This window comes from Megalops cyprinoides, chromosome 10, assembly GCF_013368585.1.
Source record: "Megalops cyprinoides isolate fMegCyp1 chromosome 10, fMegCyp1.pri, whole genome shotgun sequence".
NCBI classification, from domain to species: Eukaryota; Metazoa; Chordata; class Actinopteri; order Elopiformes; family Megalopidae; genus Megalops; species Megalops cyprinoides.
The window spans coordinates 18,181,978-18,195,565 of record NC_050592.1 but is presented as its reverse complement, the minus strand read 5'-3'; the positions used below and the strand labels follow the sequence as shown (position 1 = coordinate 18,195,565).

At 43.9% G+C, this 13,588-nt stretch overlaps 1 protein-coding gene across 2 annotated transcripts in view; it reads left to right on the top strand.

The window, feature by feature from the left end:
* Positions 1–13,588, top strand: part of zgc:158766 (uncharacterized protein LOC100009641 homolog) — a 32,583-nt gene that overhangs the window by 9,621 nt on the left and 9,374 nt on the right. For both annotated transcript variants that reach the window (XM_036539314.1, XM_036539313.1), the window contains exons 3-13: positions 1,314–2,577; positions 7,206–7,391; positions 7,865–7,988; positions 8,232–8,325; positions 9,497–9,583; positions 10,623–10,739; positions 10,848–10,946; positions 11,477–11,619; positions 12,324–12,462; positions 12,696–12,818; positions 13,342–13,503. In XM_036539314.1, the coding sequence (XP_036395207.1) occupies positions 1,314–2,577; positions 7,206–7,391; positions 7,865–7,988; positions 8,232–8,325; positions 9,497–9,583; positions 10,623–10,739; positions 10,848–10,946; positions 11,477–11,619; positions 12,324–12,462; positions 12,696–12,818; positions 13,342–13,503 (2,538 nt within the window). The remainder of the gene's footprint in view (positions 1–1,313; positions 2,578–7,205; positions 7,392–7,864; positions 7,989–8,231; positions 8,326–9,496; positions 9,584–10,622; positions 10,740–10,847; positions 10,947–11,476; positions 11,620–12,323; positions 12,463–12,695; positions 12,819–13,341; positions 13,504–13,588) is intronic.

Sequence of the window (13,588 nt, the reverse complement as noted above, 5' to 3'; positions counted from 1 at the left end):
AGGGAGAGACAGAGTTCATCATTGTTCAGAAACCAGCCTGAAAACTAATACCCCTGATCTACAAAGGACAAGGCAGGGGGGGTTCAGAAAATAGTAAGCAGGTTAGATTGAGTCAGTGGTCCAGAGGCTGAAATGGAACACAGATTCACAGGAGCTCTGGTTGCTGTGCTACAGAGCTCTGTTAGCAAAGTCCTTACCCTGACCTCCCCTCCCCTGTTGTGTAGAGTGGGGGGGTTCTTATGAAGAGGGCAATAGAGAGGATAGATTTGCCTGAGCCCCATGGCATCCGAGCAGTCTCGCTACCAGCCTTTGTGTTTCCACCAATCCTTTTCATATCACAACAAATCAAACCCAGTATCTGTAGCCTATTTGGTGCAGCACATTTTTGAAACAACTGAAAGGTATTTGGGTAACCTATACAGTGTTAATGAACATTCAGTTTGTTTTTAATAATGAAAATTGACATCATGAGTCCCAACATAATTAAGCATGAAAGGTATATCATTATTATTATAAGAAATTTTATAGTGTTGCTGACTCACTTGAAAGTGAAAATCATAGCTGTACACACGCTTTTAAGAACAAAGTAATGGCTTACAGATCAGATGTCAGATGTTATTGTCTGTGTCCCTTATGATGCTTAAAGGGAATTTAACAAATCACTGTCACAGAATGGAAAAAGTTGTGATTATTTTTTAGTTTCTTACAAATGGCCTTTCTTGTGTGAATGAAAGTGCTTTTGGTATGAGGTGTTCACAGTGCATGCTGGGAATGGCAACAGGATAAGGCAGGTTCGTTGTGTTTGTGAAAGCAGATGTTTCAGTCTACAGCTGGTCCTAAAACTCTGCCTTCAGAGCCAAGAGTCTGCAAGTCAGTCCCTATGATTCACCAGTTGTAACAACTACCTTCAGCAGTGAGGTGCCAATTTTTACTATCACCCATTGAGAGAGGGACTGTGTGGATGAGTCAGTCGAAAACAATAAAAGCAGGCTGCGTGTTTCATATGCATATATATATATATATATATATAAATATGACTGTAGGCAAGGTGTACATATATATATTTGAGACAATAAGATGCAGCTTTCATACAAAATCAGTCTAAATTTGACCATAACCTCTGTTGTTTCACATATTAAATATTAATAGGTCATATCAGCCACCAACATACTCATGATGCCGTGGAAGAAATTCAAAAGTAATCAGGACGTCAGTAAACAGGTCACAAAGCAAGTACAGTCCTCAGGTTAGAGAACGTGACCCTGCCAAGTGGGTGTTTGTGAGTAACTCACAGAATACTCTGTTTCTCTCAGGTGCGGTTCAAAGGGCTGCTGTTCTATCACGAGGGGTGGCCGCTGTGCATTCATGAGAAGGTGGTCCTGCAGCTCGCGCCCTTGCACAAAGTCCGACTGAAACAGGGAGACTTCTACCTACAGGTGGTTCCTCTGGGCCGGAAGTCGGCCAAGCTGGTGATAAAATGCCTGTCGGGCAGCGGGCAGGCCATCGCCGAGATCCCCGTGGAGGAGAGCATGTACGGCAGCGTCTTCACGGCTGACTTCCTGCAGAATGTGACGCGCGACCGCAACCTGCACCCTCTGCAAAACTGCCTGCTGACCACCGGAGCGGTGGTGTACCGCACGCCGTGGAAGAACATCGTCAACCCTCTGTTTGTCACCAGCACTGCCGACGCCATCATGCAGGCGCGCCGGGGCGGGGCCTTCCGCGCCCAGCTCACCACCTGCAGCACCAGCGGCTCCACGGGGACCCTGGACAGCCACCGCAGCTCCCGCGAGTCGCTCCACTCTCAGGGCGCCGACTCTGCTGTGTTTGAGCCCGCGACGCCCAGGGAGCAGGGAACGGTCCGTAAAGAGCCGGGTGCCACCGAGGACTCCCTGGTCCCCACCGTGGGCCACCAGGCCCCAGGCCCAGATTCTAAAGCGCTCAGCACTGAGGTGTCATCGCCCTCATCTGCTGTGACAGAGGAGGGAGGAGGGCTTAAAGAGAGGATGGGAGGCGGGCCCAGGGCCCTCTCCTTCAGCACTGACCTTAGCAATCCGGGCCTCCGCCGGCGCCACCCTCGCGACTCGGCGGCTTTCGAGGCCCGAAGACTTTTCCGGAAGTCCTATATGGAGGCCCTGCAGAACCCCATGAATCTGGGCTCCAGTTCAGAGTCTATCCTGGAGGAGGCAACAGAGCAGGGAGCCCCCGTCCCACCGCGGGAGGATGGCCCATTGCTGACGGGCAATAGCTCAGACACCCGCACCCCCCTGAGGGACCTCTTGCCCAGGAGGATAGGCACAAAGGCCTTGCTTGGGGGAGAGGAGACTCGATCCAATACGCCCCTCCTTCCACTGCAAAGGGGACTTAAAATCCCTGACCTGAGCAGATCAGAGAGGCGCTCCAAATCTCTAGAACGGACAAGTAAGACCTCACAGGTCAAAGGTCACAGGGCCCGCTCCTCTTCTGGGGGCTCTGCCAGTGGGTCCCCTAAGAAAAGCCTGAATGGATACTCTCTCAGGTTTGGGAGGCTGGAGGTGGAGGCAGAATTAACAAGCACAGAGAGGAAAGAAGACTCAGGTGAGTGTCATTCTGATGGTCTAAAAGAGTTTTCAATACTGTCTGTTGGTCTCATTCAGGTCAGGATCTGAATTATACACTTTTTCTTATGGAGAATTATCCAATGGATTTGTGTGCAAGTTAAGGCTGTCTGGTGTTAACAAAAGCATTGACCTCAATCATCAGAGGTTTATTTGGGCCAAAGGTCTTGTTGTGAAATAATACAGAAAAGCAAAAAATAAAAAAAATAAAAAACCCACAGTGAATTTATTCAATGATGGAACTGTGTAATTTCACTCTTTTATTTCAGATAGTGGAGTCCCACTTTACATGAGTCAGTCATGTTACCTATTAAATGTTACAGCCGCAGGGTTTCAAAACAAATTTTGTTTCAGGCAGGTTTTCTGTGTTGCTCTAGCTTGTAATTATAAGGAGGGGTGAGGGGAAGGCCAGCTGCAGGAGAGGATTTGTACTTGGGGCAGCTATTAGGACATGCCTCATAATTCTGGATTGGTGGATTTTACGGGCTCTTGCTGGGTGTCTCTGTGAGGATGCAGTGTTTGTTTTGGCCTGTTGTGGCGATACTCTGGGTACTTCCCTGCCCTGGAAACTGTACATCATTCTGATTTGTCAGACCAGGCGTGGTGTAGGAGGGAATCCCACCGCTTATCTTTCTAGAAAGTCTCAGCCAGAGCATACAGTATCACAGTGTGGGTTTGACAGAGTTAAGGATTCCCTGCTGTTTTATTCAGTTCACTTTTTCCGGCTATTCGAAATTTTTAAAGCAGCGAAGGAGTTTATTTAACAAATTATAAACTGACAAACTCAGCAGTTCCGCCCTGGGGCTTCAATGTATGAGTCACCAGGGACCTGCTAATTGAGAACTCTTCAGTTTTTTCATCATGAGTGTCAGTGAATGTATAAGTTGGCCATTTCTCTCTGCTGATCTCAGAACAGTAGACCTGTTATCTGTTAGTGCAGTGTAGTGGCAGACTAAACTCCTCAGACAGTTGTGAGCAAGTGGTAGTGAGTGAGAGGGAAAATAAAGCATGGCTTGACTACAGCTTTCAAGAACACTTTCAAGGACCAAATATATTGGTTAACTACATTCTCTTTACAGTGAGGTCACTCTGTGGAGGAGTGTCAAAAGATGTGGTTTAGCCCAACCACTACAAAGACAACAAACTTTGTGCTACAACCCTTTTTTCCACTCATAGACTTTGTATACACTTACAGCATCCAGGGCAAAAACCATTTAAGTAACCACACTTGCAATGGCTCTATGCTGGTACACACCTCCATGTGTTGACAGTATCAAACGCTCTGTCTATGAATTTGCTCACAACAGTTTCATAATCAGAACAGCTCAGGCAACCTCATTGCCAACACACTAATAACAGCTCTCATATTGTCAAAGACTTACTTTAAACTGCAGTCAGATGCAATTGTCAACCATGATCTCCTCTAATGGAGTTTAACAGAACACTGTACACTTATGCCCCTCTCTATCTCATTTGCATTTCCTGTAAGGTTGATTGATAGGAATTATTTCATTCGTGTTTAGATAGGTAATGTGCATCCTTAGCCATGTTGGGGATTACTGCATGTACAGTCACTGCTAACACTGGTTAAAAGAGTAAGCTATATTAACTATGGTTTTCTATATCTGAGTAGGATTAATTTAGTCCAAATCTGATGCAGCGGTGGCTGTAGATGAAGTCGTATGAAGGAGCAGAAAGGTTGCGAAAGGTCAACTCAGCCTCATAAACGTACGTCCACATAAAGCCTGAGAATAAGCTAAGAGCCGCATAAAGTTCCCCTGTCCAGCATGATGGACCCCTTAGGCCTGGTGCATTGTGGGCCAGGCTGGGTTTCTCTGGTCCCAGACAGATAGGTTGCCTCAAACACAATGAGGCTTATTGTACCCCGCTAGGCCACTGGGGACTCTGGAGGAAGGCTTAAAAAGTATACCTGTGCTTTATGTAACTGCTGTTGTCTTCCTGAGACTTGAGAGGGGGACTAAGGTGGACTCTGACTTATTTCTGAAAAGAAATATTCTCAGTTTGAGTGACGATAGTATTCCACTGCATCTCATACACGATGCCATCACCTGTACTGTCACTATGGATTGCTTTTGTTCAAAATGTTACAGTTTTGTTATAAAGCCAGGCAGCGTTGGCTCAGTAACCACAGTACTTTAAAAATGATATCAAACTATCTTTGCATCAAACTGTTCTTATTCAGCACAGTGCAATGCAGTAGAGACTGAGCCTCTCATTTCCCACTGCCTGTGAAAACTAGGCCATTTCAACAGTGCCTAGCACTAGTAGCATGGTCCTGTATTACCACAGGAAGTGGGTTGAGCAGCACAATGGAGCCGAGCCAGGGGGAGCATGACCTGAGCCAGGCTAGGCCAAAATAGGGCAGGACACAAATAGGGCTGCAGACATTTTAGAGACGGGTGGGTTTAAACCTCTGTTTCAGCACCAACGCAGTCTGTTGTGTTGGCTGTGTTTTGTTTCACTGCATGCTAGGACAACTTTGAAGAAGAGCTCTGATCTGTCAGAAATATTGTGATGTGTCAGTCAGGGTTTTACTAGTATGAAGCAGGGGTGCTTATTTTGAAATATAGCTCCTTTCCGCTGTGCTTCAGTTTGGAAGACGATGCAAACAACAGTTTATATACCTTCTGTACCCTTTAGTTTCTTCCGTGTATTGTTTTCAACACGGGGATGTCAACGCACTCACTCTCAGTAGTTGTGCTGTGTTCTTACTCACAAGAGAGCCATTTAGAATGTGAAGGGTATTTTTGTTCATTCCCGTTTGCAGTTTCAGCCATCTCCTCACCAGTGGCTCTGTTCTCTGCCACATGTATAGGGATGAACCTCATTTGTGTGTTAATAGTTAGATGTGATCTGTCAAAATTTCACATTTATGTCTGGGCATGTACGGTTTCTGTTGTGTCTTTGCATTACTGAACACGTCATGAATTTGCCACGACCACAGTTATTGCAGAATCTGGGCCCTGAGGGTGTTTATCCTGAGTCACGAGAGAGAGAGAGAGAGCGAGAGAGAGAGAAAGAGAAAGGTAGAAAGAAAGTTAGTTAATAGTGAAGGAGGGAGAGAAAGGTAGGATAGAGAGAGATACCACAAACAAGGTGGCATTCAGCTGGAGCGTGGTGGGCCCCAGGGGCCCAGGGGAAAGTCTGCCCTTGTCTCGGACAGCGTGGGGCGTGTCAGCGGCATTCCTTTAAACAGGCCCTGAGGTGCGAAACGACAAGCTGAAGGAGGTGATGATGAGCTGTAATAACATCTCTAGTCACCCTGTGTTGGGTAGTTGGAGGACACACCTGGTCCCTGCTGATGAGTCAGTCCCACAGGGGGAAGATGCTTATCCACCCCCTCATGTATGCCCTGGAGAGTCAATGTGTGACCTTTGGAAGTACACTTTGAATAAGTTGATATTAGATCATTCTATAGATCCAAACATGATGCATTCAAATGATCAACCCTACCCCCTTAGTTTCCCCTCCCCTAGAAATGTATGGAATTCCAGGTCTCTGGTAAATTATGACTCACTTCAAAGAGATATTTTGATATTCACTAGTATGTTTAGGCAGGAGAATGAATTATATCAGCAAATTGTCACGTTTTGCAGGATTCTTTGTTGATAAATGTTAATAGATTTTTTCAGTTAATGGAGTTTTGAATTCTGATAAAAGTAATCATGTAGGGATGGAGGGATGCTAAAAATTAGAGGAAGTGGCAAATGTATTTTGTGAGTTTATGCTATTTAATTTTTATTTAACAGGGGCAAGGTTACCCACTTAGTTATTGGCTGTCTTATAGTTGTTTTTTTTTACTTTCTGTTGAACTCATTATGAATCTGTAGCCAGTCCTTTGAAGTACTGTTAAAGCTTGTTTTGGGCAGAGGTCACTTGCTAGCCTGTTCCTGGGAAAGTGTTTGAATTTGATCTGCATATATTTGCGGGCCAAGTACAGAGGCTGTGGGCTTTGAAACTCTTTGGTTTGACATGGCGCCAGTGTGGCGCCAGCCAGTAACCTTGTAGCATTGGACACTCTAACTCATTGTCTCCCTACACCTGTCCTGGAGGTTCAGTTAATATGCTTTTCATTTCAATTGCTTTGAATCCTTTAGGTCTTATTAAACCATCGGTTGAAAACTGATCTGGGTTTGATATTATCTCATAGTTATCCACTTTAAATCCTTGAAGGTAGAAATATGTTGTAGAAGGTCTGTTTGTTCCATCAGGGGTGTACCATTAAATTTGTTATGATATACCATTAAATAATGTTGCTCAGTTAACATTAACATGAGGGTTTATGAGGGTTCATGAGGGGTAACAATCACCAGAAATATTTCCATCTTCCTTGAACACCTTCAGTCACACAACAGCTTTCTTTCACAACAGCTTCCTTTCACAAAAAGTCTGTCAAGTGATGTCAGACGGAGATCAATGTTAAATGAACAGTAAATCAAACCAAGCTAATTAAGAGCTCAGCTGGAATGAAAGCCAGCATGCACGGCATGCCCCGAGGCCCAGGGCTGGGAACCACTGCTCTACCCACAAGCACACTGAACCAGTGGATGGTTTAAAATGTTTCTGCGTTGACTCATTCCATGACAGGGCTACACGAGGCTGGGAATGTCACCGATCACAGGCGAAACAGCCACGGCGGAGACGAGACCCAGTCTCCAAAGCCCCCAAGGTCACCCTCTGCAGTGCCACCTACTGACTGTGCCCTGCAACTGCCCAGACTGGCGTCTGAGGTAAACCAGGACCTGCTGGGGTCTGGTGCCATTGTCCTGCCAGGTAGGTGACGGGCAGCTGGCCCTGTGTCTGTCATGAGCGCACCTTCCCTGCTAAGCACTGCCAGGTAGCTCAGTTTATGTATTTTGTTTCATTGAAATGTGATCCTGCACAGTCTTCAAAGCAGTGTGTAGTCATTCAAGAACTCTGTCTACAATAAAATATGCTTTGTCTTGTACCTTCTAAATTTTAATGTATATATACACCATATATATATATATACCGAATATATGTCTTAGTAACATATGTCTACCATATGTAATACATATGTCTCTCTATATATACACTAATATATATTTATGTTTCTAATATATGTCTTTACTGCTATGGGAGTGTCCTTACGGCACCACAGCTTGCAGTTAGAATACAGAGGTATTTTTCCTATACATTGAATCTGAGCAGGATATCGTATTCACAGTATCCATGACACCAGTGGGGTGTCTGGTCTCTGACCCTGCACTGACACTGTCTCGCAGGTAACAGAGACCGCAGCGGGCGAGCAGTGCTGCAGGTGTGCACTCGGAGTCAGGTGTGGGCAGGTGAGAGCTGCACAGCCAAAGAGCTCACCTGTCTGCTGGGCTACTACTACACCACGCTCCGGTAAGTGACGTGACCACAAGGCACATTTCTACAGGGGAGACTGCGTCACCACTGCAGTCTCTGTCTACCTCTCAATCACTGGCAGGATTATTGAAGGATTACTTTTCAAAGCACAGGCCTAACTGACCTTTAATAAATGTATATTATATCACATACTTTGGTTCTGTGTTTAATCTGTCCTGTGTACCTGTCCAGGAGTTTGTTAGTCCTTAAACCATCCTGTTATTCTGTGTCTGGTTCCAGAAAAGAGAAGCAGGATCAGGGTATAACAGTTCTGGTGGATACACGCAAGCAGCAGCCTAGCCCAGTACTTTTTGCATCCTTGTCAGAAGTCCAGGTGAGTCTTGAGCAGATAAATATCCACTTTTTAAGGATCACCATTTTCTGTGTGAGTGAGTCTTTAGTGCTTTCTCTTTGCCATGTCTCCCTCAAAAAAGTGGTTCCTCAAGAGACTTCCTGTTAGGTTAAATAAAGGTTAATAATAATATTACATACGTCTTGTGACACTATCATTATACATTTGCTTAGCAAATGCCCATGTCTAGGGAGATTTGCATAGCCTACATTTGACTTTTTAATATTAACCATTTACACTGCTGTAGATGTACTGAAGCAATTCAGGTGAAGATCTTTGCTCCTGGAGACAACAGCACATGGTATTACCTTACAGCATCTGAACCTACAACCCTCCGCTTACAGGCTTATGCTTCAATTATACTAGTGTGCTCTCCCCCCCTCTCCATGAATTCTTGGACAAAGCAGTCCCCAGCTTTTCTCAACCAGTTCTGTCACATTTTTGGAGCAAATACTGCCCCTGGGGGCTTAAGAGTAGGCCTGTTCTCACTTGTCTGTGACAGCACTTGCTGTGGTGAGATTGTCCACAGTTAACTAATAACCAGAGAGGGGAGGTAGTCTGTGATGATCAAGTCCTTTCTGTAAAAGTACACTGTTTTAGCACAGCATAATTTTAAGGGTGCTGTAATCTGCTGGAGACAGTCCTGAAGTTCACTTTTGTGGTTTTGAGGATCAAAGGAATTCTCAAAGGGGAATTTGGACCTCTCTCTCTTCCAACATCCATCAATTATGCCACACTTTAAAAGCCAGCTCTCTTTTCTCGAGGTCTGCTTTATGCCAAGTATCCCTGTTGTTGAATTACATGCATTTATGTACTTTCATGCTAAAGACCAACAGTTATGAAGTCATTTTGCTGTGGACCACCCATTAGCTCTGAGTTTAGTCACATCACATCTTTATAAGATGTTACAGTCGGGTTACGAATTTATTTTCACCAGCCTGTTAATGTTGAAAAAAAAAGTGTAACTACACATTTAAATCCTAGGAACATACTTGTTCAGCTTGTCAGCTTGCCCTTTGGTTTGTAGCTGGTCTGGCTTTCTTGACCTGTGTCCCTTGCGTAACATGTAAGCATGCTCTGGGGGTGTAAACAGCACATTTTTGGTGGGAAAATTCTGTCTGACTTGTTGTTTTCTTATTGTTTTCTTCCCTAGGCATTGCTACCAAATGCACTTTACTGTGTTCTAATGCTCGTAGACAAGGACACAGCTTCCAAGCCTGAGCGGGACTTCACTGTACAGGTCAGCCCATCAATTTTTGTAAATTAATCTACAGTGAAGGTGTTCATGGTTTATGTTATATCTTATCTAAGCAATTTTATGAAGTATATTATTAAAGCAAATCCAGTAATTCAACCTTGGTCTCCGGGGTCAGCAGTAGAATTTAAAATTTAATTGTGCTACTCAAGTTTCTCCTCTGCACATAATTTATGGAATTCCTTTCATTTCGTGTTACACTGAATGGCATAGCATTCAATGATATTTTAAAGATTTTCAAATATATAACAAAAATACCAGGGAAGTCATGACATTGTGCAGCACGTTCAGTATAACTCATATCCTTGACCTTGGTAGGAAAAAAAACACCTGAGAAATGCAGAAAATTGTGTCATGCCTGGGTGTTGGAAAAATGTCTGAGCTGCGTCTGCATGAAGCCACATGTCTGGTGGTGAATGTAATCCCGCTCATTTAGAGCCGCTCTCTGTCTTGGGGCAACATCAATCAGAGAGGTTGAGTAAAATTTAATGAGACTGGGGACATGGCCAACATAAAGTAAAATAATTATTTCTGTAATCATGTGACAGATTCTTTAGTGACATGTTGTTGATGTGCTGTTATGTTGCCTTTTAATTGCATTGTTTTGATAAAACTCGTTCAAGAGTGTGATTCAAAATTAGTTTGAACAGGACTAAATCTTGATTGAATCTCCATGCACTACACCTTTTACAGGGTGTTGCTTAGAAAAATGTGTCCTTATTTAACCTTGCAGTTATTTTAAACCTGCACCTAGTTTCAGCTTGAAATTAATTTCAGCTTCTGTGCAAGTCACGTTTAGAAAACTGAAGGGCAAAACATTTCTGACAATGAACCCTAACTAAAGCGATTATTTAGATGAGCCCAAGAGAGGTGAATACTTACTGTATCCCACCTCACGGTTTTCTCTGGGGCTTGTGTTTACAACAGTGCTGGCCTAGGTGCCTCTTAAGTGTGACAGTGACAGAATGCACAGTGCAGAGGTGAGAGAGGACATGTGTGACGAATGTGGTTTTCCTCTTTGCAGTGTGAGCTCCTGCCCTCGCTAAAGGCCCTGCTGAAGCACATTGACTCCTCTCAGCTCACGCGCGACTTGGAGGGCAGCTTCCACTATGACCACACGCACTGGGTCCAGTTCAGGCGGGTGAGCATCCCGTAGAGTGCAGTTCCTGCCTCACCTCCACAGGCTGAAATGCATCTGATACACACTGATTAACTGTCTTGTCTTTACACTTCTGTTTGACACCCACAGAAAATCGAACCCTTCGCCAACAGCTGTAGCATGGCAGTCGCCTCCCTCCAAAACTCCATCGCCACCCTCTCTACCAGGGGCAACCTGGACAGCTCCAAGGTAGGTCTCTCAACAAACTGTTCCCTTAGCTGTCACTCTGGCAAATGACAGTCATAGCAAGTCATCGTGGTATTGATGCTGATCATACCCAAGCAGTAGGAACATATTGTTGCATAGATTTTTTAAGCTACAATAGGTTAAATTGTGTTTAGCTGAATGCATCACCAGGGATGAGTCTGAAATATGCAACATAAATATATAGTGTGCAAAAGACCTTTGACAAAAACATGTATACAACAGAAACACAAGGATAATCAATTGAAAAGGCATGTGTTTATTACATTATCACAAGTGCATGTATCACGTGTTTTTCAAGTCAAGAGTTTAGTCTGTACTGTGCAAAATCACAGTGAAAGTAAAGGTTTGAGTTAACAGGTCTGGTCACAAACATGGTTAGCTCAGAATGCATATGCACCCATAATGGAACCTTCAAACGTGAATACCTTAACATAATAACATATAATAATACTGTGTCTGCATGCAGAGACCCTAGCAGGGTTATACTGAGTGTGTGAGTGTGTCTCCTGCAGGAGGTGTCAGAGGCGATCGAGCAGCAGAGGCGGCTGATGAAGGACGTGCTGGATGACACGCGGCTGATCAGACTCAGGCTAGAGGGCGGCACCGTGCTGGCGCGGATCAGGAAGGAGGAGCCCAGCGAGAACGACAGCTACAGGTACCGTAACCGGAGGGCAGTGAACAGGCTCTGTGATCTGTATCGAAACCTTAGGCCGAAAGGAAATGCGCGGATTTATAATGCGACATGCCACACCTCGCCATGGCATGATTTTGTAAACATGAAGTCGCATTCCATTATAATCTGTGTTGCTTTCCAAACTGTCCTGGTGTTGCTTTGTGACTTTCTCCTTGCTATAGGAACACCTTGCATAGATTGATTTCTATGGAGTTGCTTGCTAGTTTCTGCACTGTATCAGCTACTATATAGTATCAGTCAGAAGTTTGGATACACCTGATTATGATAATGGGAAACATGCATTCAAAGATGGTTTGACAAAGACTTATGCTTATACATGAATTTCTCTCCAAGAAGAAATTATTTAAAAAAAATATATTTTTGGCTACTTTGATGACTCTAAAATATAAGATAATTTTGCTCTGTTTAACACTTTTTTGGTCACTGCATAATTCCATGTTTTATTTCATAGTTTTAATGTATGTACTATTATTCTAAAATGTATAAAATAGTAAAAATAAAGAATAAAAGTTTTGTATGCAGTTTTCCCTGGACAGGAGCATCGCTGCATCTAGGAAAATAATAATTAAGAAAATGATTTACTATGATTCATGCTGTGCCAGTGATGTATGCTCATAAATTTAAGGGGATGCTGAACCTCCAATCCCGCCATCTTATGTCACCAGGGATGCAGTCGACATGGTGAGCTCACTGTACAACCAGGTTGATGAGGAGGTTCACAAGCTGGTCATCCTGTCCAACAAGTCCCTGAAGCAGCTCGAGAACCTTCTGGAGATCCGCAGGTTCGAAGAGGGGAGTGAGCGGGTGAGATAATCAATTAATCAATTATCCACTGGATAAGTAGCTGACCATAACTGTTAGTATCCCATCTGTCTCTCTGGAATGGTTGGGCAATTCAGTCTTCTTTACCAATTTTTTTCTTGTTCTTTCTCCCTGTCCTACCTCTCTCCTTTTGTGGCACTTCTTGTCTCTGTGTACCCATCTCTGTCCCTCCCTCTCTCTGTCCCTTCTTCATATATCCCTCTCTCTCTGTACAGATAAAGCTGTGGTTCAGCATGGAGGGGGAGAACCACCTCGCCCCCCTGGACTCCCTCAGTCTCTCTCTCAGTGTGCTGAGGCAGAGGAGGCAAAGTTTCACTCAGTTCCTGGAGGAGTCGTTGGTAAGTGTCCTCGTGGCCCTGGGACGCAAGGCTTGAAATGTCTGCAGAAAATGCTGAATGACAAGAGTTTCTGTCATGACTGTAGTTGTATTGAGAACTTCATAATCCATTATTGCATTATTGACGGTCCTTGCAATTGACCACAATCTATCACTGGCAACTCAGCCAGCACAATGTACATAAAAGTACTGGTGTCTTCTCTATTCAGCCACATAAAAGAAAAATGCACGATAAAATCATTCATCCTTTCAGACCACTTTAAAAATCTACCATAATAGCATGGTCTTAGAAAACCTCTGTTTCTAAGAAGCACACACTACAACAGTTAGCAGAAATGCCATATACAGAAATGTATGCTCAAAATATAATGTATATTTTATATTATATTATATTTATATTATATTTTTGGAATTGATTAATATAACCATATGGCTATCATCCAACACAAATCCATCTTTCAATTCAGTGAATTTTTCTTTCTGATAGATCAGAGTGTGAAATCATGTACTGTTTCCTCTCACAGCAACACCAGAAACAGGGCCTGCTCCTGATCCGGGAGTCAAAGGCCGTCCCAAACTCCTCTCTTCTGGACTTCAAACAGTACCTCAGCTCCATCCTGGGGAGAATCGAGAGGCGCAAGAGTGAGCTGGAGGTCCTGCTCAACCTGTATGAGTTCTATGATTCGGTAAATCTAAAATTCTTTTTTGCTGTTGAAACATAACCTCAAGTAGATTGTGGTTTTAATAAACAAGAGGTTTTGCTTTTGAAAT